This window comes from Pavona decussata, unplaced genomic scaffold, assembly GCF_977016875.1.
Source record: "Pavona decussata unplaced genomic scaffold, jaPavDecu1.1 SCAFFOLD_44, whole genome shotgun sequence".
NCBI classification, from domain to species: domain Eukaryota; kingdom Metazoa; phylum Cnidaria; class Anthozoa; order Scleractinia; family Agariciidae; genus Pavona; species Pavona decussata.
This window is the reverse complement of record NW_028145466.1, coordinates 1,443,268-1,465,793: the sequence shown is the minus strand read 5'-3', so window position 1 is coordinate 1,465,793 and position 22,526 is coordinate 1,443,268. Positions and strand designations below refer to the sequence as shown.

Here is a 22,526-nt window from a genome sequence, read left to right as displayed (position 1 = left end):
TTTGGCCTTCCTTGTTGCTTGAACAAACAATTGTACTTAATGCTCAATGATAATGCAATTATGTGTAGCGAAAATGTCATACAAATTTCCAAGGCGGTTCACAGTTTGAAAAGAGGTTGAAAACAGGCCTCAGTTTTAAAGACGCAAATGGCGGCCAATATCACTTCATTCATGTCTTACCTTACCCACCCCACCCATAAAAGAGGAGCGAATTGTAGGCTTCTTCAGTCCCACTTCAGCCCTAAATATTTGTCCCGTCCCGTACTCGTGACAAGTATTTGTCCCGTCCCGTTGTCGTACCAAGACGAACATTTCATCTTCTCTAGCCTGTTCCAGGCTCCTAGAGAGAAGCGCGAAGGAGAGGGCGAGGGGACGAAAACGAGGGTCGTTTTCGTCCCCTCGCCCTCTCCTTCGCGCGTCTCTCTAGGAGCCTGGAACAGGCTACATCTTCTCATTTTGTTTACCGTGGTTAAAATTTACCATTTGTATTTCTTTGTACTAATTTTGCTTCACTTGCTCCTAGCTAGGTGGTTAGAATTCATAGATAGCTTTTATTCCATAAGTTGAAGCGACTAACTTATGCATCGATCCTCCGATAGCTTCAATTCCAATGGTCACACTTCAGAATTTGATCCAAAGGCTCAAAAGTTAGAACTGCCTGATACAGTAAATTAAGGGCGATAACAGACAGTGATGCTCAATGTCTTTCAATTGAAAGGTCGCACTTTGGGATTTTATTCAGACTAAACCCAGAACCAGTTGAACCATGTATGTATAGCACCACGGGAAATAATTGCTTGACAGTTTTTATTTGAATGATCACAGTCTACTTTGTCCATAGACTTAAACGTTGTAAGTAACTACGTTCCATTTAACGTGATTGATTCTAAAAGGAAATTTGATTAAGCCTTTCACCAACTAAAACACTCGAGTTTAAAATGAAAGACTGCTAAAATCTCATTTTGCGGAATTCTGATTTTAGTACATAGAATGCCATCGCAGCGACGAACATGACTTGAATAGTTGCAGAATATTGAGTAACACAGCACGACAGGAAAGCACTGCTACGAACAGCCACATTTTAGGATTTCATCTAAATACTTAAAAGTTAGAATTACCTTGTACGCAGCATAACACTGAAACAGCATCACAGGAAAATACTGCTCAGTAGCTTTCATTTGAACCGTCAAACGTGAAGATGACTTCCACGAACGATTACGTTAGAACAACCCTGTACAGCATTAAAGACCACCACAGGAAAGTACTGCTCGGTAGCTTTCATTTGAAAGGTCACATTTCAGGATTTCGTCAACCACGAACGACAGAAATATTAACTTACCCAATACTTTAGCTTTGTACAATTTCTCTCAGCCGTGGGAAAGTTTACGCGTATACTTTCGACTCTCGAAAAGGGGTCATCATGGGTCAACAAGCCCCTTTGAAAATTAAACAAAGGAACTCGGTCCCAGTCCATTTCTCACAGAGGCTGAAAAAACTTTGTTTACCTCCCTAAATTGCTTCAGTATTTTGTCACGTATTCCTTGTTTCAACTTTCTTTTATATTAACGAGTAAAAACCTAAATGTTTTCTCAACTTAAAATGTTTGAAAGTTTAAAATGTTTGCGTTTTCATTGACCTTAAAATTCCGCTTGTATTAGAAATGTACGACCTCTCGTTCCATTATATCGAACCATATCATATGCAGGTAAATATTCTTCCTCCGAAATAATAACGTACAATACAGTAGTTGGAAGTATGTAGCCATTTTGGTAAATGAAAATATTATTTTTTTTATAGAGCCATTTGTTTGAGTGAAAATAAGACGCCTTTTAGACAAGGGAGTTTGTTTCGAAAGCAACTATGGTGGCTATGGTGCTACGTCGGGTGGGTAAGTCTGGTAAGTGGAAACGAGTGTTGGTTTTATCAACAGAGTTGATAACTAAAAGTAATTTGGCCACCGTAATCAAGAATACTGCTTTTTAGGCAAGCCGTGCACTTCTCTTAGCTATTCTGTCTATAAGAACAGTTTCAGCTACAGTGGTGCGTTGCTGTGGAACAGCTTACCTATCAATCTGCGGCAAGCACAATCTCTTGCTAGTTTTAAATCCGGCTGTAGGGTTTTCCTCTTTGATAATGATGAAGTTAGTTAATTCACACGGCATTCATGGAAAGCAGGCACTTTGTTATTGTTTCTATTTTTGCTGTTATTAAATTTAATTTAGTAGTAGATTAGTATTTTAATAATATAATTAATGCAAGATTAATATTTACTTTAAGTCCTGATGTTTTACCCGTGTATAAGTAAAGTTAAATAAATAAATAAATAAATAAATAAATAAATAAATAAAGGTTCGTTTCAACAGCAGCCGATTTTACTGTATTTTCGTCACTGACTGCTCAAATATTAGACGTGAACCTTTTTTTCTAACATCAAATTGCTGTTAGAGCGCCGGGAAGAAAATATTAAGGGATTTATCTGGGAAATATCAAACTATAATCAGTTTTTAGCGACTTCTCTACAATAAACAGGAAGAACTAAGTTGCAATCCATTTTCATCCTAGCAATCCGCAGCCATAAATAATTAATACTAGTTTCTGTGCATTAGTAGGGTAATTGTTAACAAACTTGAATCATTATTTTGACGATTCCATCGATTCAAATATGTTTTTTGCCATTCAAAGTGCCCGCACAAAAAATAGGTGACATTGCCCCTTCGATTTAATCCGCTACATCATGTCATCACTGTAAACTACCAGCGATATTTGTTGCGATGGGGGCACGCATTAGCCTCAATTGACAGCCGCTGTTCGGAAAATGAGCCCGCGGTGGAAAACAGGACCCGCGTGAGGAAGCGCACGCAATTTCAGCATAAAAGGTGTCTTTAGGGATGCCCAAGGAAACCTTGACGTGTTTTTTTGCTCGCACCGCGTGGGGTTTGCTCAAATCGCAATAAAATTGCCTATAAATAGGAACGAAATTCGCCATTAGTTAATAAAGGCGATTTGAAATTGCCATAAAAAGTGCTGCTCAGTGAAATAACGTAAAACTCTCATGTATAAACGGCTCCTAAGCACGACCATCAGCTTCCAACCCATTCAACATGGTCCAGGAATGAAATCTTGCCTGTGGATAAGTTCTTTGACTCAGGCCCAATTCATATGTTCCATTTCTCGTGCATCAAATGTAATTCAAGCCAGAGGAAAACGTTAAAAATCGCAGTAAATCCTCCCAGTAGCCCCACAAACAACGCATAACGTAGTTACAAAGAGGGCAGATTCTGCCTCGTCCCCAGGCGTCTCTCCTCCGTCCAACCTACTGCGCATAGTGTTGTGCGCAGTCCTTCGCCCAAGTTTTCCCGCCCTTTCCACGAAATGCTTGGGTGACTGAATGCTAGGGCAGATTTCGTTTCTTATCTGTAACTTGAATCGTATTAGACGCGACGTAAACGCCAAGCAACGGCTTTAAATTTTAAATAACTTTTGTATAAATGAGCTAATTGTGCCTGCAATGTAAAAACTTGTACGGGACGCAGTCTGCACGAAAATCTCCACGATTTAACTGATTAATGTTAATATGCCCTTGCGACGGATCGGCCAAGACTCGGGTAAACCTGGAATGAGTGATTGTTCTAACGTTATCCCATGGAAATGTTTTTGGCCCTACAGTAAAATCAACCCTGTATGCTATATGACGATTCTTAGTGAGCTATCTTGTCAGAATAGCAAAAAAACGTTCCAGGGTTGAGTCTAGATCTCCAACTAAGGTACAAAACAGATGGCAAGGCTAAAAATAACACTAAAAAATCCGTATAAAGGTCTTTCTATAAAAGGGGTTAGTGTTGTCAACACGAGGTAACATGTTGCAACTTTTCTGAAAGACCAATTGTAAAGGAAAGAATATTAGGGTTAATCGACATCGGCAGAGGAATCCTACCACCTTCTCGTTGGTCAGGTAAAGTAACAAGATTATCCCATCATCAAGTCATCACTCCCCCTGTCCCAAAGAAATGCAAGACTCGAACATTCCAACGTTCATTCTTCACTCGCTCATGCAGGGTTTGGAACATACTGCCATCTACCATCAGGGACAGTTTCCTTCCACCGGAAGCCTTAAGAGAAAACCTCTACGAATACTATATAAATGCCCTTTACAACCTATACGAGCCCGACAAACCTCCAAAAAAATGAAAATGCGTTCACATTCACTTCTGCCAAAACTGACATCGAATGGGTTGTATCGTCTTATTTTCTTAAGTATATAAGCAACATTGTGGAGAGAGTTACACTGCAAAAATAGAAAAAAATTTTTTTGTTCTTCCCTAATTAAGAACAGACCAAAAACAGACCAAAAGACTGAAAAATTGCATTAACAAAAGACGCTTTGTATAGTCCCCTTTCCTTTGTGTCGAGGTTTCTTTATTTAGCTTATCACCTTTGATTCATTCGCCGAAATTTGAGAGCCCGAGACAAGTATCATGCAGTTCTTCGGAACAATGCCTTTGCGTTGGAATGTCGAAGAAAAATTAACTGATGACTTAACCTTGAAATAGTTTGACGTGATTAGACCAACCGATCTTCGATTAAATTATAAACAGTTCAGTAAATAGTTATATCACCAGGTCGTGACAGTCCTTGAAATACTATTCACTATTGTCTGTCATCCATCATACAAACGTCTAAAATCAGACGAACCAATTGCTGGAATTAGTAAATTTGACACGCGAACAGGCAGAGATTAAAGACTTTGATCCCATCTAATCTACGAATGTTGTTGCAATTAAGAACCGAGGCTGTTTTGCGGTTTAAGAATTCTGAATAATGTTTTAATATCCCTTTTTTCTAGGAGTCAACTCTTGAGACAATTTGTGGCTCAAAAGTTGAGTCTGTAACAAGACAATTAGTAATACGTGTGCCGACCATTCAAAGCAAAGCGAGAAGAATTTTCCGTGTGATGGCACTTGTTTTCGGTATTATATTCAATCGGGAATTATCGCAAATTGTCAAATACACACTTTCACAAGGCATTTTTGACGCAGAGGGAACGCCATCAGTTTCAGTTAACGTCGTTAAGTTAAATTGCGGGCGTTTTTGTCGTTAAGCGCCCTAAGGTTAAGTAATGAAGGGTGGATATATTCAAAGGCTTAAGGTTTCAGAAAGTCTGGATGACGTTTTATTTTACGAAAATAAATGAAAGAGAGTTACAAGAGGCATTGTGTTAGAGGACACTGGCCTTCGTCGCCTGATTTTAGGAATATATCCTGGCGAAGCTTAGTGACGTAATACTACTGCTACTAATAATAATAGTGATAATGGTGATGATTATATGATAACGATAAATTCAGTCATAATAAACTGATGTTGTTCAGTTTAAAATGTTTTCTATCGGTTTAAAGAAAAAATCAATTGATCAAAATAAACCAGAAAATAGAAGTTTACTAATCGCGTATTCCGTCGATATTCCAAACAAATCTGCAAAACATTTGTGGTGTTCGTCGCGAAGAACCGACTAATATCCAATAGTCCGGATTGAACATTTTAAAAATAGGATATTTCAGCAAGGTTTCGAGGTTTTGTTAGTGATTTCATCATACCCGTGTTAAAGCACTTTTCAGTTGAGTGTGAAAAGTTTTTCGCTCTTGCTTTGAATTTTTTTTACTTTGCTCTCTAATTTTCAAGATGTGCATCTCCTGTATTATGTAATTTTTAAATACGTAGCAATCTTTCTTTACAATGGATATCTGTTTCGGAATCCAAGGGCCACTGGTGTGTCAGTCATCAGACTGCTCCTTTAGTGTCATCCTCGTTAAACTTAGTAGAGATGGTCAAAGATAGGATAGTCTAAAGTGCCTTTCATTGAATGGAAAAATGTAATGACAGCAGCTTTCACCAAGTTTCGTTTCGTGAAAAAATGTTTGCGAAAATTTTTGAACATTTGTGAAGGAGTTTCAGAAAGCAGATTTAACCTGATCAAGTAAAAAAGCGCTCAGGAAAAACTAGATGTTTACTTTTTTCGAGCTTTGCCCCAAGGCAGTTTTATGTGAGTGAGCCTTAAATTTGGGAGACTGCTATCTTGAAGGGTTTATAGTCGTATTACTCTTAACTTGACGACAGTTCCCAGTAGGTGTATCTATCAATATTCAGCTGGTCATTGTTATTGCGAGTTTCCTCAGTAACAGTGTGTATTAATTAACTAGGAAGAAAGTCTCCTCACAACGATATGAGAAGTAAAACATCAAACACGAGGAAGAGTGCTTCATCCGATTTCCAAACACCAAGAAGTGGGTACAAAAACAAAAAACAAAAAACAAAAACAAAAACAAAACAAACAAAAAAAAAAAAACGAGGCGCAGCCAAGTTTTATTTTTTTAACCAACTTCAAGGCGTTTTTGGAAATCGGGTGAAACATTCCTTAGCGTCTTTGATATATAAATAGCTTTTCAAACCATTATTTTTTCTTGGAGAAATTCAGAGCCAAAGTTCACCACTGAAATTGTATGATGATTAAGATAACATTTCCAAACCTTCTTCTCGGTAGTGATTTCTTTTGTTTTCTTGTCATGAATTATTGATGAGATTGAAAATCAAATATCCATTTTGTCCCACAACTGGACTGCAAATTCCTCTGAAATGACAACTTAAACGTGGCCTATGGCCTCGAATAAACTCTTCATGACTGGCAAGTGAACCTTCATATGGTCCAGCATTCCGTTGAATGTCTCGAGAACAGCTTAGACTGCAGTTTTAGAGATTTTATCGACTTACCACTTCTCCTGTGAACATCTATCCACTTAAAGCAATCCTTAAAAACCGACATTTTAGAATCATCGAAACGATTTTCCATTGATAAATTAACCCTTTAAGCCTCGAGAGTGCTCCTCATCTAATTTGGCCTCGCGACATAAATACTCTTTACGTTAGCTATCCCCTGGATTTGAGCACGTAACTCTAGAATTGGCTTTCCCCCTTACCAATGCGCGAACATGAGATGTTCAAAAGACCAACAGAGAAGTCGCCTACGAGAATGGAGAAATAACTACGGCCTGGTTTTAGTGGCGACGCTAGCATTAGCATGACAATAAGGGTCTTTCTGATGAAAACCACAGTAACACATGCAAACATGAGCATGATTTTTCACACAAGAGGAACAAACACACCCCTGCGTTTTATCTAGTTCCATAAGAATAACTGTAGCATAAGCGCAAGCACAAGCACAATTGAAAGGGAAATGCTTCATCTACGCTTGCGTTCTCCGATTTCAGCCGGGTTACCATGAGGGTTACATGTGTTGCGTCGCTCTTGGAAACAAGGCTTTGAATCAATCAGATCGTTCCAGAGAAATCGCATTGATATTTGAACAAAATATTTCAATCAAAGTGAACAGTGTTGTATACGTATTTATCGCGAGCCGAGACTGCAAAAATTCCCGAATCCCGACTGGACTAGAATAAAGTTAATGGCTTCGATTCCCAGCGTTAGTCAGTCATGCCTTAATCTACGGTTATGGGTAGCATGAAATTTTAAAAGCTTCAGTTTACATGGGTTTGTACAATTAACTGGAAAAGAAGCCATTACTTCTCTTTGTAGATAATGGCCGTTTTAGCCTCGTTGTTTTAAACAGGGCATGTAATGTCTTACAGCCCAATCTGACCTTTCCAAGATTTGATGTTTCCATTACACTAGACAACTAAGAGTTCTCTGTGTTTAACAGCATGCAGTGCAGAACTTTTCTGGGATCAATTGCGAACTCCTTCTTCGCGATCGAGCTCCATAAACATCTACACTGCACACCACACGTAAAATAAAGCTAAAATGTTTTCTCTACTCACTCAGGTGTGGAAGCCTCTTCCTCCTCCTCGTCCTTTCTGACCTGTGGCGGCAAAATCCCTGACTCTTGTTCAGACGCCATATCTGCGTGTAAGGTAACACATACTATCAAATAACACCCGTAATGATATCAGCCATAAGCCTGGTGATAATCAAATAAAGGTTCCACGCCAAAGTCTTCTTGAAAAGTCATTAAAATGGAATGAAAATTTTAAGTGGGGATACGTAACATGCCGCATTGATTACATCGCTCATCATGATCTCTCGCACGATCCATTTTGATGATAAAATTTATCATTGAGTTTTGAAGGCTAGCTTGCGTAGGACAATTTTTAACACCCACGGACTGAAAAACAAACCCACTGATTCCTTCAAAGCATTTTTGTCTCGAGTATAATTACCCTTTGATATGACTGAAGCCTCTCTTAAGTCTCCTTATACAGACAGAGTTATATATAAGTCCAAGCATATAAACACTGCGTGTGGATCTTAACTTATTAAGCTATAAAAAGAAGACACAAAACGGATCCAAGGGAAAAGTGCATGACAAGCTTAAATACGCCTTCCGATGTTAATCCAGAGTTTCCGATCCTTTTAGACCTATAGCACAAAATGGCTTGGCACGCACTCCCAAAGTTCAGTGTAGGACCTTACTGCGTCAACGGATGAACGTAAAGTCCTACCTGGCAAAACATTTGTAGTAAGTATAACAATGTTGGACTGGCCGCCAAACCTCCCTTAAAATCCCACCAACATTCATCCAACAAGAAATTGTGCATGGTCAAATATGTAGCATGGGGTGCTAAACGCTCTAACACTGTTGAACAAACAAAAGTTGTACAACAAAGCTGGAACGTTTAGCTGGGGCTTAACACATCCAAAATTTGTTGTGTAAATGGTTGTTCAATCGACGCGCGGCTTAACTTTCTCCAACATCATTCCAACGTTCGCCCAAGAAAAAAATGTTGGTAAACATCATCTAACATTGTGTGCTAACGTTCAGACATTGTTGAAACCACAAACGTTGTACAACGTTAGAACGTTAAGCCGAGGTCAACTGTGTTACGCGCGCACGGCTTCCGCCTTATTTTGACTAAGAACTGTAGACCAAAATACAGACAAATCTTCCACTTAAAGGAGATAAATCGCGGGGAATCTTACGTTGTTGGGTCAAAACTGTCCGTAGATTAAAACTAAGTGTCTTTCGTCGTACATGCACGAAATGCCAAGGAAAAAGAAAACATCAAGTGATTTTCTCAAAAGGAGCACAAACAAAAAAATAAGGTTTTCTCGATTTTTCCAAGGGAAGAACTGTTCCGTTCCATTTCTATCCTTTCGAATTTCCATGATTTTAAGCTTTTTAGTGACAAAGCTATTTAAAGCTATGAAAACTTGAGCTTTTTAAATAAGTTACGCCATCTACCGGCTTTTAAAAACGGCGTGAAAGTTAGTTTCACTGCTTTTTTGACAATGTTACTTACGAAATTCACGCCCCTGAACGTTTCGTGGAGACACAGGCTTGACAAGCTGCAAGGTACTGAAACTCGAAAGTGGCGTTGACTATTTTGGATTTAACCGACTTTCGTGTGTGACCGCATTCCTCGTAAAATGGGAATTCCCCAAAATGCGGGACAAGTGTTCTGAAAGCATGTTAGGAATTCGTCAACACAAGTATGTAATCATGGCATAGTTTTGTCTGTCACTTACAAAAAAGCAAACTTACAAACGTTAGATTTGCTTAACGTGGAATTGTTCAAGGTAATCTTGGGCAAAAGTTCGTAGACAATATATGACCTGAGAAAAAATTTCACTTAGTAATAGCTTAAAGCGCTTAGCGTTCTTAAAATGGATGCAAGTTGTTGATAATGCTCATTACTTCAAATTTGACTTTACTCGCAACAAGTTGTAGCGCCTGTTGTAGCGATATAAAAGGTTGACCGGCATCGACAAACATAACCTTCCAGCTTCAAAAAGGCGAGAAATGAAGACCCTTTCCCCAATTCGATTTTCATACTTCGAGATATTCAGTTTGTCTTTTAAAGGGGAAAAAGGAAACTTGATAACATTTTACAGTAAAGAATTTTATATCTAAGCTATCAACCTTAAGCTTCTACAGTTTTGCAAATATATGTTCGTGGTGTAATTGAATCAAGTAAAGGTATTCAGTAACTAGATATCGACAGCGTTAAGACATCAAGAATGTTCCAATCTCAAGTGGTCGTACATTTTCAGAACGTTTGAGCCAAACTGAAAAAAATTAAAATGGCGTAAATGACAAGGTCCATTTAATCCTAACGCCTGGAAATCGACCAGACATACAGGTATAGCAGCCAGATCAGCTCTGTATTCCTCTGCGTGATTAAAGACCCATTAAAGTGCTACTACGATCAAAACTTCATGTCACGTATGAAACAAAAACACGTTCTTTACAGCTTATCCGATGTGGCTGTACCTGTCTTGGTCACTGAAATAAAGTTTGGGCCCCGTAAATTGAAAATATTGAGCCTTGAAAACTGGTGTTTTCGAGTCCGCCATTATGAATTTATGTTCCAGTGAGCCCGCGGTATGAAAGTGATTGGAGTTGCGGTATTTTTATTCAAACCTATTGTGTTTTTGTCGTGACGTAATCAATCTCGTACCCAGAGTCCTCAGGCTTTTTGGTCAGCGGGGCGGCGCCAGGAGAGACTCTGGGATAATGGAATTTCTTATCCCAGAAAACGTGGGATTCCGGTCTCTGTGCGCATGCTTAAGATTAAAACGGAAGTCAAATGCCCCAAAATGGCAGTCGTGTTGATGTTTTAGGGCCTGAAGGTTTTATCGGGCCTTGAAAGTGTTCGAGAAAGCCAAGTTGATTCTTACACGCGAACGAAGGAACTGGATTTTTTTCCCGTAAGAGCGGATCAAAGCAACTGGACTTTTTATCCTGTAAGAGCGAGCGAACGGTGGACTTGATTCGACATTGCTACAACACATACAGACAAGTAAATAGCATAATTATTTCTTTAATGATTACTTTTTATACTTACAAATAAAAAGGAACCATCACTTTTCCTCTCACAGAACTGTGCAGCTGACTGTTTGTTGAATTTATGTTTAAATTACCTTCCCCCTTCCCTTTACAGTTTATGTCCAAATGGGATTTAAGTTATGTCTTATGATAAATTATTGCTTCAATGAACACATAGTGTAAGTTATCATTTGACAATTTAAATCACCTCTTGATATTTACTGTTGTAAAGTTTTTTTTGCCCCTTTTTTAATTGCAATAGAATGAATTGTGTGCACGCTTTTCTTAAAGTGTATATAATTAGAATGTTATATCTGTTCCATTGCAAGCTAGCACATTTTTATACATCTGTCCTGAATGTCATGTCATGAGAAGCTTTGAAGTTTTTCTTTCTGGATAGACATTCCTTTTGCCAAGGGGACACGCCCCCTGTGGGTTAGGGAGAGGAGACGGCTGACCTTTCAGACTAAACTTCTGACGAATCTGATAGAGAGTGCTCACATCTTGCATGGTTTTAGTGCTGTAGAGTTGCTCCCAGGTATACTATATATCTAGAAATAAAATGAAGTAGTAATAATTTTTTAACAGTGTTTTAAATGCATTCCAATGCATGTTTGGTTTATTCAATTCAAATCCCAATACTACCTAGTACCAAAGTTTTTCCTGGCACAGGCTATGAAAATAAGGACAGTGAGTTGTGTTGAGGTTTGTTAACATTTCTGCCTAACCACAGAGTATTTACATGAGAACTGTACAGGGAGTGGTCATCACCTCTCATCAGTAAATTAGTTATAATGTGATTGTTGAGAGACTGTCGATATCCTGACTATGATATTTCACTTAGTCAATTTCTATACCATGTATTTAATCTCCTCAGTACTCCTCCTTGTACATTTAATCAGGGTAAAATTAAAACTATCTTATGTGAGTTCTCATATTTTTGGGTGAGTACTATAGGAAGCACAGGGAAGGGGTCAATAGATTGGGAAATTTGTGTTTATATTATTAATTTACATAAATTGGTGGGGCCCAACTTCATTTGGTTGTGAAGTGTACTCTTTAACTAAGAGCTGAGTCAGATAGCTCAGGTACTGACACACATTACCTAATTTATTTTGATTAAAGGGTACAACTGGTAAATTGATAATTTCTGAAGGATTTGCCATTTCTTTTCAGTACTGGATGGTGATCTGATTTGGTATCACACTTTTAATTATTATTAACTTCAGGCAAGGGAAGTACTCAACCAACACTTTGCTGAATAGCATAATATAATCTCTTCTCTGATCTTGCTGCTCTCGTGTTGACAACAGATAATTATTATTGTTAACCTCCCCAATATCCTGAATGATTGGCACAGTGTTGTTGAGACCTTTGCTGGACACCCTGTCAAAAGTAATGATCTGTGTAAATCATCCAGTGCTTGTGGGAATTTGTTGTCCCTTGACAATAATGTTAGCTTAAAGGGACAGTATCACGCTGTTTTTAGTAACACATTGAAAATCAAAAAGACGCTATTTGGTTGATAGCAGCCAAGATATAATGACAAATTCCATTAAAAGACTATCAGAATGCAAAGAAACTATCCACGGATATTTTCGCCGGCAGTTGGCCAAGATAAAGAGTGGTTCAAATTTGAAAACGTCTGGCAGACGTTTTCAAATTTTGTCGTCGTAACGCACTAAAAATTGCTTGTTGTACTATATTTTGGTTCAACCTTTCGCCTCAGAATCACTATTAATATTTTTTATAAATTATCGATTTAGAAATTAATTAACACAGTGCTCAAACTTTAAATTTTGTGACTTTTGGCCAAAAATCATGATATCTCCCATGATACTGCCCCTTTAAAGACCTAAAAATCAAAAAACTATTGACTCTTAGTTCAAGCCCTTCCTGGACTCTAATGGTCTATCATGCCACAATCTAGGTCATCCAGCATATTGCATAATGTTTGGTGGGACTGGGCCAAGTCTAATGAGCTGCATTGACCAAAAATCTGCAGCAGAACTGTTTAGGGCATTAGAGGCGTCAACAAGAAGAACAGCGTCTGTTCCATAGGCGTCAAAAATATTGTGCATTGCATGAATGAATAACAGCCTCACTCCCACTTTTATGGCCTGCACACGCCTGCAGTGAGCTGCTTGCTTTGCATTGGGTTGTGTTACTCTCATCACCCACTTCCCAATTATCCTCCGTATTACTTCACCAACCCCAAGCGGCTGGACCGCGCCCTCTCCTTAATAACAATAATAATAATAATAATAATAATAATAATAATAATAATGGTTGTTATTATTATCATCATTGTGGAAAATATTTAATATTTTTGTTGTTTAAATGAGTAATATTAAAAAGGGAAACGTTTTTTAAGGTGGGTAATTGATTTTAGTGTCCTTTGTGTTAAACTTGTTTTAATAATTACATGAAGAAATGATAGGAAGGGTTGCCAAAATAATTGCGTTAGTTAATCTCCCAATTACAAGTGGAGTGTTTGATACCAAGGATATATGATGAAAGTGGTCACTTTCTGTACGAGTCTGTGCAAACATCATCTGGTTATATGTCACACAAACGGGGGGTACTTAGCTCCTGTGTTCATGTACAACAGGTACACTCGCAGTAGAATGAAATCGAGCAGAGACCTCCTGTATCTCCTCAATAATAATTGTGTCCCAATTGAACCCTTCAAGGGAAGACTTGGTGTTCTTCCTTATGACATATAACACAAGAGGGTCACAGCACTGCTCATCTATTTTTTTTCCAACAACTGGTACTTTATAAGGCATGATTTCACACTTTGCAACAGCATAATTGCTTTGGAAATCTCAACAGGAATATCTGTCTGCAAGGGAACCCACGGTTTCCTTGTCTCATCCTTCTTCAATGGAGTTTTTGCATGTTTTTGACGTGATCAGATGAAGGGAAAAAAGGAACAGTTTAAAAAAGTTAGATCATTTTTACTTACATATTGATGTACAGCCTTTAACAGAGTACAATTAAACTTTCGTTATCTTTAAATTTTTGCCATCTTAATTTTAAACTCAGAGTGCATTATATGTTTGGTTATATAAACACTCCAAGCAATATTATAACTTTTGTATTTTAAGATTGAGGAGGCTTTTAAGCCTCCATGAAGAAACCATGGGGCTTATGAATATTAAAATATTCATAAGCCCCATGGTTTCTCAGCCTCCTCTCCACTGGGAAATAAATAAATATAAATATTTTTAAAGTATATCTGCATTTGGACGACCAGCTTTCTTCAGTATTATCTACACCTGTTCTTTAACAGGTCAAGTTGGGTGGCTACTTCACTGTCACAATGTGTTGACTTTCTTGCAGAGAAGATGGTTGTAAGTAGCTGACAACAAGTCTTTATTCTCAACTGCCCCTCTACTGTAAATCTGTATGTACTGGCTATTACATTTGAGACTTAACTTCCATCTTAAGGTAACCTATAAAACAACGGCCTTTCACACTTTTAAACGTTTACACTCAAAACAAAATCTCTCAACATTTGAGAAAATGTTCCACACACCATTATAATGCTGAAAATAAAATACAATTACCTCCGCCTCTAAAAGGGAATTTTTTTCCGAGTGGTTAGCTAGCTTTGGCAAGATGGGCCGTGACTGAAAAAAAAAAGTGAAACTTTTGCTCTCGTGTGCGGCGTTTAATTTGATCATCGTGGAGATGTCTTCAGCGTTTCCCTTGTGGCAAAACCGAAGGGGAAACGGCAACCTGAGATGGACTTCGCTCCACAACAGATCTCTTCATCCCCAAATTTTCATCCACAACAAGGTAAGTAGCTGCTTGCATTTTGCCGTGTTTTACCATCGTATGGTAGTAGTGCAACTTCCCACGCTAAAACGACTGATGTTTCGTCGGCTAGAAATTGTTGCACTGACAATGACATAATTCAAAACCCGTCTTTGAATTGGAGTGTTTCTAATTTTTGGTGTGCTTTAAGCTAGGGGTAAATGGAGGCGATAGAAAAAAAACCGTGACACACACATAAAAATCACAAAGCTCCGAGTTTGACATTTCCAAAACAGGGAAGTTGGCTCCGGAGGTTTCCTGTTTGGTTAACTTCCGCAAATGACCAACGGACTTCCTGTCGGTCTTCCATTGTTATGCAGACGACCAATCAAAAGGATTATATTTTTCCATTATCCCAGAGTCTCTCCTGGCGCCGCCCCGCTGACCAAAAAGCCTGAGGACTCTGGGTACGAGATTGTGACGTAATACTCTCAACTCGCTGATCGAGCGAGTACTGTAGTCCTCCTTCTGGCGACGAATTTCAGAGCTGTTTTGACCACAGAAAGCTCTCCTGGATCGTTTTCGCATGATATAGGCAAAGGAAATTAAGAAGTCCTGACTCTGTAGAGCTAGTTCCGTCTGAAGAAGAGGCAGCCGAATAACTTCAGTAGCTAGCGCTTTTGCTACAAGAGAAGGAAGAGCAGACTTTGCTGAGTCGTTCATCTCTCGGGTAAGATATTAGAGATAGAGATTGATATTTAGATGTGTTATTTGCTGTATTAACAAAACAGGCAAGCTTTAAAAGTGTAGTGCCTGAGAATCCTCAACAATTTCTCTTGACTACTAGCCAGTTCATTCCCCGGAGGTAGGCTACCGGAGACTCAGTTGAATTGAAATCGAAGTCAAGTCTAGGTTTTTAGCTTTGCTTTCGAAAGTTTGCCTTGGTGTTAAATTAGAGTGCACAGTTAAGTTTCGGTTCCGAGTAAGCTTACTGTTTTTGCACTTTTTTACCATGGAAAAAGAATATATATTGTAGTGAAAAGCTCTGTACAATGGCTTGAATTTAAGCTGATCGTTCCCTTGTAATTGATGCTAAGTTTCCTCTTGGTTCAATATTTTCTCAGGTGCAAATATTCAAATTGCTCCCTTGAGCGACTTACCAAGCCTGGAGAGTGCTGGTGCTGCATGGACATCATTGTATCCAGATTTGAATAAGTACAGTAATCAATAAACAAATAAATTTGCAAGGCAACAACAATTTGCAATGATTTGTTTTCTTCCCTTGCACCATCATGAACAATGTAATAGTATTAACAGTCTTTTCTGTGTACATATATTTTTTTTAAGGTGGCTCACATCAGGTTAAACACCACTGCACTGGATGCGTTAACGCACTGAAGAAATGACTAGGTTTATAAATGAAAATTTATTAAGGCATGCTTTCTGGTAACAAGCATCCACCTAGGCAAATGAGGGGAGGAAAAGTAGGAATTTTGCAAATATACATTGAAAACAATATTCTTGGGAGTTAAAGTTTGTGATTCAGGTATTAATTGAAATTTTTTTGCTTATTCTAATGAAGGGTCAAATCAACCTCACAACAAACATCCTTTGTCCTACATGTCTAAGGGCAAACCCCCAAGCAAGTGTTGATGAGTCTGATACACTGTTGCTGTGGTAACAGTTCTCGTTACTTTCACTTTTGGTGCGGTGAGAGATGGGCAAATGCATGCTACCAAAATGAAGTAAAGTTGAGACTGTAGTGAGCCACCTTTGATTTTTTTCTCAAGGTTGTTCTTCTTGATCAGTGTTTATTCTTAGAAAATGTAGATTCAATTTCATTTTTACAACAACAAATTTATTGGTGAAAGAAGATTCTGGCACTCTTTTTCAAATGAACATAAAAAAAAATTATTAATGTACTGCAGACAATGAACCATAAACCTTATTCCAAAATGGCTACCATATTAATATTGTTTATATTCAAATTAGTATTTATTTAAAACCACACCAAAAGAGAAAACATTTGAGTTCTGGTTGCTATACATGGCTCAGGAATGTCTGTGCTTCAGCTCCCTATTAGCAGGGAGCAGGGGGTGGGGAGGGGGGGAGGTGGAGCGTCATGAAAGAATAAGCAGTGAAAACAGAGGGTCACATAAATTTATGCTCTTGCAATCATAATTTATAGTATGACAGGGAGAGCGAGTTATATACAAAAGACAAAATAAAATTTGTTAATTTAAGTCATTATTTAACAAAAGCAAGACAAGTATTAAGTATTAAAATATTAATGTAAAGGAAATGTGTAGCATAACGGAGTTATATGATGCCAATGGGCTCTATAGATGATTTGAATTATGTTGGGGCAAAATGGTTCCAGTAAGTAACTTACAGTTTGCCTCCATTCTTGTTTTCTTTTTCTGGTATTTGAGCTACATTGTATTACCTGTTCAGGGGGAGGGTCATGAAATTTTATTTGCATTGCTATGGAGGGTCACATCATTTTCATTGCTCAATTTAAAATCTCCACCTCACCCCCCCCCCCCCCCCCTCCCCACTAATTTCTGACCAGTCCCTAAAACAGAAGCCTATGTAATGGAAAGAGTTACAATGAGGAGGCATGATGAATGAAAAGAAAACAGTTCTTTTATTGATTCTATTTGTCAACTGGTGGTTGATGACAAAAGATCAAGAAAAGCCCTTGAGAAAGGTCAGTGCTCTTCAACTGCTAGTTTAAGGAGGAGCACTGTCCTTTTCTTGGCTGTCCACATTTTTCACGTGTTGTGCTCTGCAAGGCTTGTTTTGGCCTGTATTTAATAGTAAGAGCTGGGTTTTGACGTTGTTGCAACTCAGCGTCTGAAAAATAAATCAAAATTTATAATACATTACCAATTGAATCTAATTGATAAGAAACAACTGAATGTGAGGTTTTCTTAAAACCTTTCTTAAACCAAAAATTCAAACTATTTCTTCAAGAAAACCACTTAAAAGAAAGAAGGAACCCTTTTGTAAACGCCAAAGACCACCTTATCGAAAGCTGAGTGAAAATGGATAATTAAAGTGGTTTTCTTCGCGTTTGTTTGCACAGTTTTTGCCACAAGCTTTTGCACAAGCAAAGTAAACACAAGCTTACTCTTATCGCACTGAGATGTTTTGGAAATGCTTCGGAGGGAAAACCTAGTTCCGGGAGCTAGTTGCACTTACATTATTTACTCGTTCAATCAAAGTTTAGTACTTTAGAAACGCAATATAAAATGTGTATAAAAATTTGTGACTGCTATTTGTATGGGTGCTGAACAAGGTATCGAGGAATCACCAAAGATAAAAAACAATATTCACACAATTCGCCCACTTTACATAAGCTTACCTTTTGCCGCTCCTTCCCCTTCGGAGATTTTTTTCAGGTTCACGATCTCCTGATCGCTTACCCTTTTCAAAAGATCAGGTTTAATTTGTGTTCACTGACTTGGGTGGAATGCCCAAGTGTCCCTCGAACTAAACCGGGAAAATAGCAAAACGTGCAAGACAACAAACTGGACCCACACATCTCTCGTTCTGTCGGCCAGACTCGCATGCAGCGCAATTCCTGCCGCTCGATTAGAGCAGTTGTTATACCACTGAACAACACAGCGACTTCCCACCATTGAAAGAACGAAACATTTTTGGAAAACGTGTTCGAAACCGTATGAGAAGTTAGCCTCGTGGCTTCGAGTTGAGAGTCTGACGTCACTTGTTTTTCCCGGGTGACCCGGCCTCTGTTGTCATTGGACACCATCTGCCTTTGGTAACCAGGCCGCAGGAACATGGCGGTTCAATGGCGGATGAAAATTCGTGGAGTTTGAGCGCAAAAAAATCGTACTTTCCTTCATCTTATGAGGATATAACTTGGAGATCATGTACTTTAGGACATAAACTACCAATCAACCGCAAATAAAAGGTATTCGAAAATTTGATCGTAGTAGCACTTTAAGGCAATCACCCTCTGTTAATGTTACCCCCAAACGCGAACAATCGACCCGTACATCAGATCCCAGAAACGAAGGCGATAACAAATAGAATATGACAAATTGATCATGACCTAATCGGTTCATTTTAGTTGCATCTATTTTCACAGTGAATACGCTTTGCTTTGCTTGCGTGTCGTTTGGGCTTTTAATTGCTTCCGATAAAGCTAACATGGCTGAATAAATATTCAGTGTTGTTCTACCTTAAAAGTACCTGATTTTGAAAGCTATCAGAGCAATTCGTGCCTGTAATGTTGTTATTTTGCCGAAAGAGGTGGTTTGACTCTGGGGTCGGTGTGTGTGTGACTGTGCACTCGGCTATTGAACAATCATTTCCAATCGTTTTGTTTACTATGCTGTGAAAGGGTGGATCTACCTTTTAATCTGTGGACCAATTCTTGAAGTCAACAATATGCATTCAAATGAAAGCTACAGAGCAGGCCCCGGTTGTTTAAAGAGCGGATAATTTTTTCCACTGGATAGGTCGCTATGCAACAAATAAATGCGCGCAGCAATTTCCCTTTAGCCCTATAATTTATGCATAGAGTTGAAGCTTATGTCTAATTTTATTATGGGATTGTGTGGAAAACTTGCCAGAACTGTTGTTTGGGGTACATCCGCGCCGCTGGATAGTGACTTATCCACTGGATAAAGTTATCCGCCCTTTGAACAACTGGGGCCAGTACTCTATACGTTCCTCACTGTGATGCTTTTTATTGTGCTGAACGAGATGGCTCAAACTAGTGAATTTGTGGATGAAATCAAAAAATTTTTCCATTTATAAAACAAATGAAACCAAATGAACATGTAGCATTTCAATAGCTTTGCTTAGCTCAGTCCCTTCTTTCCCGCATAGTGGGAAATAGTGCAGTTTTTATAGATAAAAATTTGGAAAATTTCTTCGAATTGGAATTTGGACCCTGACCGAATTGTCTAGCAGCTACCCCCAGCAGTTAGCAACTGGTTTGATCGCCGGAAATATCCTTAAACCTAAAGAGAGACACTCTAAGTTGCTGTTTTAACTAATCCGGTCCACTAAGAACGACGGGTTTCATCAAATTATTTACCCAGTGCAGAGAAAAGCTCACACTAAACAGATGTATCTTTTTTAAAGTGTTTAGGCACTGGTTCTTTCCGGCTTTTCTTTGTTCTGTGATTTCCGGAGATTCCATTTTTAACAATTGTCCAATTTTAGGAATACGTTTAATCACATTCCCAGCCAAGTGTATTGTTTTAGGGGTCAAAAGAGTTGATATCGGGTTAAGCTTATTTTCTTTACAAGAAACATAAACATTACTTTCGCCGTCCCAAAACCTACTAATTGGGAATAAGGGTGCATTTTGTTGCCAACGTTTGTCTGGGTCAGTGAGAATTTTGACAAAAGACGTTTTCACTAATAGAAATTAAAGGTTTGCTGTCATGTAATTTTGCCATTTCATAACGTATCTGTGAAAAACTTTGGCTCACAGCGTTAACTTTCTAAATGTGGTACCACCTGGAATCTTACACTGGCATTGGAGTCAGTTGTTTCAGTGCATAACTGGGGTCGACGTCTAAGGAACTTGTGGATGAAATCTTAAAGTGAGACCATTTAATTTCCTATGGAACGATGCTATGCTGTACAAGATGACTCTAACTTGGATGAAATCCAGAAGTGTTTCCATGCACCAACGTAAAAGCTAGTAAGCAACTGCGGTGCAGTACGTTGTACAAGGAGATTTCACAACTTTTGAGTCAGTGGATAAAAATGTTGAAATGACGAAATCAATTTTGGGATCTTTTCTAATTTTGGCCAGGTCAGGTGGAGTACGCGCGCGGTACTGTCACTTCACACAACAACATAACGTGATTTAAAGCGGAATATTAATAGAACAAATATAGCGTGATATGGAATTTTCATTCATTGACGTGATTTCCATATTTGAGTTTGCTGTAATCGATTCGACAGACAATACCGGTCTATTACAAATCGCGGCTGGAGTAACCGAAATTGCCGAAATTGTGCCAATAAAACAGCCTGAGAAAGCTCTAAAAGCTTTGTAACACTATCGTGTAGATCGAACTGATTTCTATGGATGAAATACATTTAAATCACGCTTGGAATTCATCAGTTGTTTATGCTTTCTCGCAGTTTCTCGGACATGCAACAATTCAGCTGGTTATAAACTGATAAAATACCGTATACAGAAAAGGTTTGAGCTATACAGAAACTAAATGTGTATTAAATTAGTGTTGGTGGTATAAATTTCTCCAGAAATCGGCATTTAAAATCTTACCGCGCTTGCAAGCGATGTGCTTGATATCGCAAGATCACATTAGGTTACTCCTAATACTGGTGCGCAGAGGCAACACCAGTCCACCATGCTGTATTCGTAACGAAATCATGTATACAAATACAGCGCGTGTTTGCAAGAGTTTGGACTAAGATATTTTAGAAAACACGTGATAAAATTCAGTACCGGTTTTGGTATTGCATCAAGTGAAAGCGAATTTCCGTTTGGTAGCTGAATAGTCAGTATAAATTTCGGCTTCGTTCAGAATGAAAACAGCTCATGTTATAAGAATTCTGATTTTGTTTTGTCAACCATGACCATTCTGTCACACTGCCCCAGTTGCACATTCTTAGATGTTTCGTACATTAGAAACTCGATACGAATGCATGAAATTTTAAGTTGAGAACTAAAAACACTTCGTTACCTGGAAGAAGCGAAGACAATCGACTCAAAGCCACTGTCGATAGAAACATACGAAATTTGCGCGTGTTTTCTCCGGGCAAAAGGCTGGTCCACAACTCAGGTTAATGTTCCTCAACCCATTTTCAACCAGCACAGCAATTAAGACGCCTTGATGTTCAGAAAATCAAATCTTTGCTTTCAAAACAGGCCGATTTCAATAGGAAGCTAGAAATGACCTGAATGGCAGAACGATTAGTACATGCTTTGAAACGAGTTCAAATTACAAACCTGTGACGTGAAGGTGCGGGTGTTGAATGATAGCGAATGCTGTGATGCTTTAGCGGCGATGTCAGCCTTGAGGCACGCAAAACATTTCACCCAGCCCCACCAACAAACGCAAACCGCGAGCAGAATGCCCAGCTAAACTGCAGTAGGGAAAAACTAACGTAATTTTTTTAAGTTGTAGCCGGAAACTGGTTTCGGTTAAGTGAGTCGGACGAAAGGGGCGGAAAAGGAGATATATACAGAGGGATGAATGAAGATATGTGATCGGTTCGAAAGAAACAGTGATACCGACAATTGCGCATGATAGCACTCGGCTTCTAGACTGAAGCTTTTGTTTGGAGGTCACACAACAATTACATGAATTGATTGATTGTTAGCGGCACTCCTAGACTGCAGCTTCAGGGAGATTGTTCAGTTCTACCAAGACCATGTACCGGTCTCGGAGGCTACTTTAGAAAAACGGAGAGAAATATCTCGAATCTCTATACAAAAAAAAAAAAAAAAAACTGGTTCATTGTGCAATTCCAGGGGCGTTCATTGGCTTAGCGGCCATGGTGTAGGAGCCATTATACCATGCCCGAGAAATAGCGACCATCATCGTCTGGTTGAATCAGCAAGATCTAGTTTATAATAAAACATTTATTCCACTCGTGATTGTTGGATATGAGATGATTTTAGCACGCGCGCTGTGAAATAATTGTTAAATATTGTGGAAACGGGACAAAAACGAAAAGAAAACATTCTAGGCGCCCAGTCTCTTTCCGGTTTACTCGGCTGTCTGTTTTTCTCCACTCGATTATGGGAGCATCATAGAATTGCCATGTCCAAAGAAAGCGAAATAAAAAAGCCTCAGCGAGGGCCGGAGCAGGAGAGACAAGTGGAGAACAGACATTAGCAGTCACCTGATTTCGTTTCAAGGGTACCAATTTGGCGGGAAGATTCGTGACGAATCGTGAACATTTGCCAAAC

At 38.7% G+C, this 22,526-nt stretch overlaps 1 protein-coding gene and 1 long non-coding RNA gene across 3 annotated transcripts in view; one reads left to right on the top strand and one right to left on the bottom strand.

The window, feature by feature from the left end:
- Positions 1 to 21,504, bottom strand: part of LOC146482770 (uncharacterized) — a 52,702-nt gene extending 31,198 nt beyond the window's left edge. Inside the window, exons 1-2 of one of the 2 annotated variants that reach the window (XM_085106854.1) lie at positions 21,295 to 21,504; positions 7,827 to 7,908 (exon numbers count right to left, since the gene is read on the bottom strand). In XM_085106854.1, coding sequence (XP_084962980.1) covers positions 7,827 to 7,908; positions 21,295 to 21,343 — 131 coding nt within the window. In that variant the 5' untranslated portion in view covers positions 21,344 to 21,504. Of the gene's footprint in view, positions 1 to 1,118; positions 1,148 to 7,826; positions 7,909 to 21,294 lie in introns of those variants that run through there. The other variant, XM_085106858.1, reaches the window with a different exon arrangement.
- LOC146482771 (uncharacterized) lies at positions 15,082 to 15,851 on the top strand. Its single transcript, XR_014864041.1, has 2 exons — positions 15,082 to 15,323; positions 15,718 to 15,851. It is a non-coding gene; the product is annotated as an uncharacterized LOC146482771 (long non-coding RNA).
- Positions 21,505 to 22,526: the final 1,022 nt, after the last annotated feature.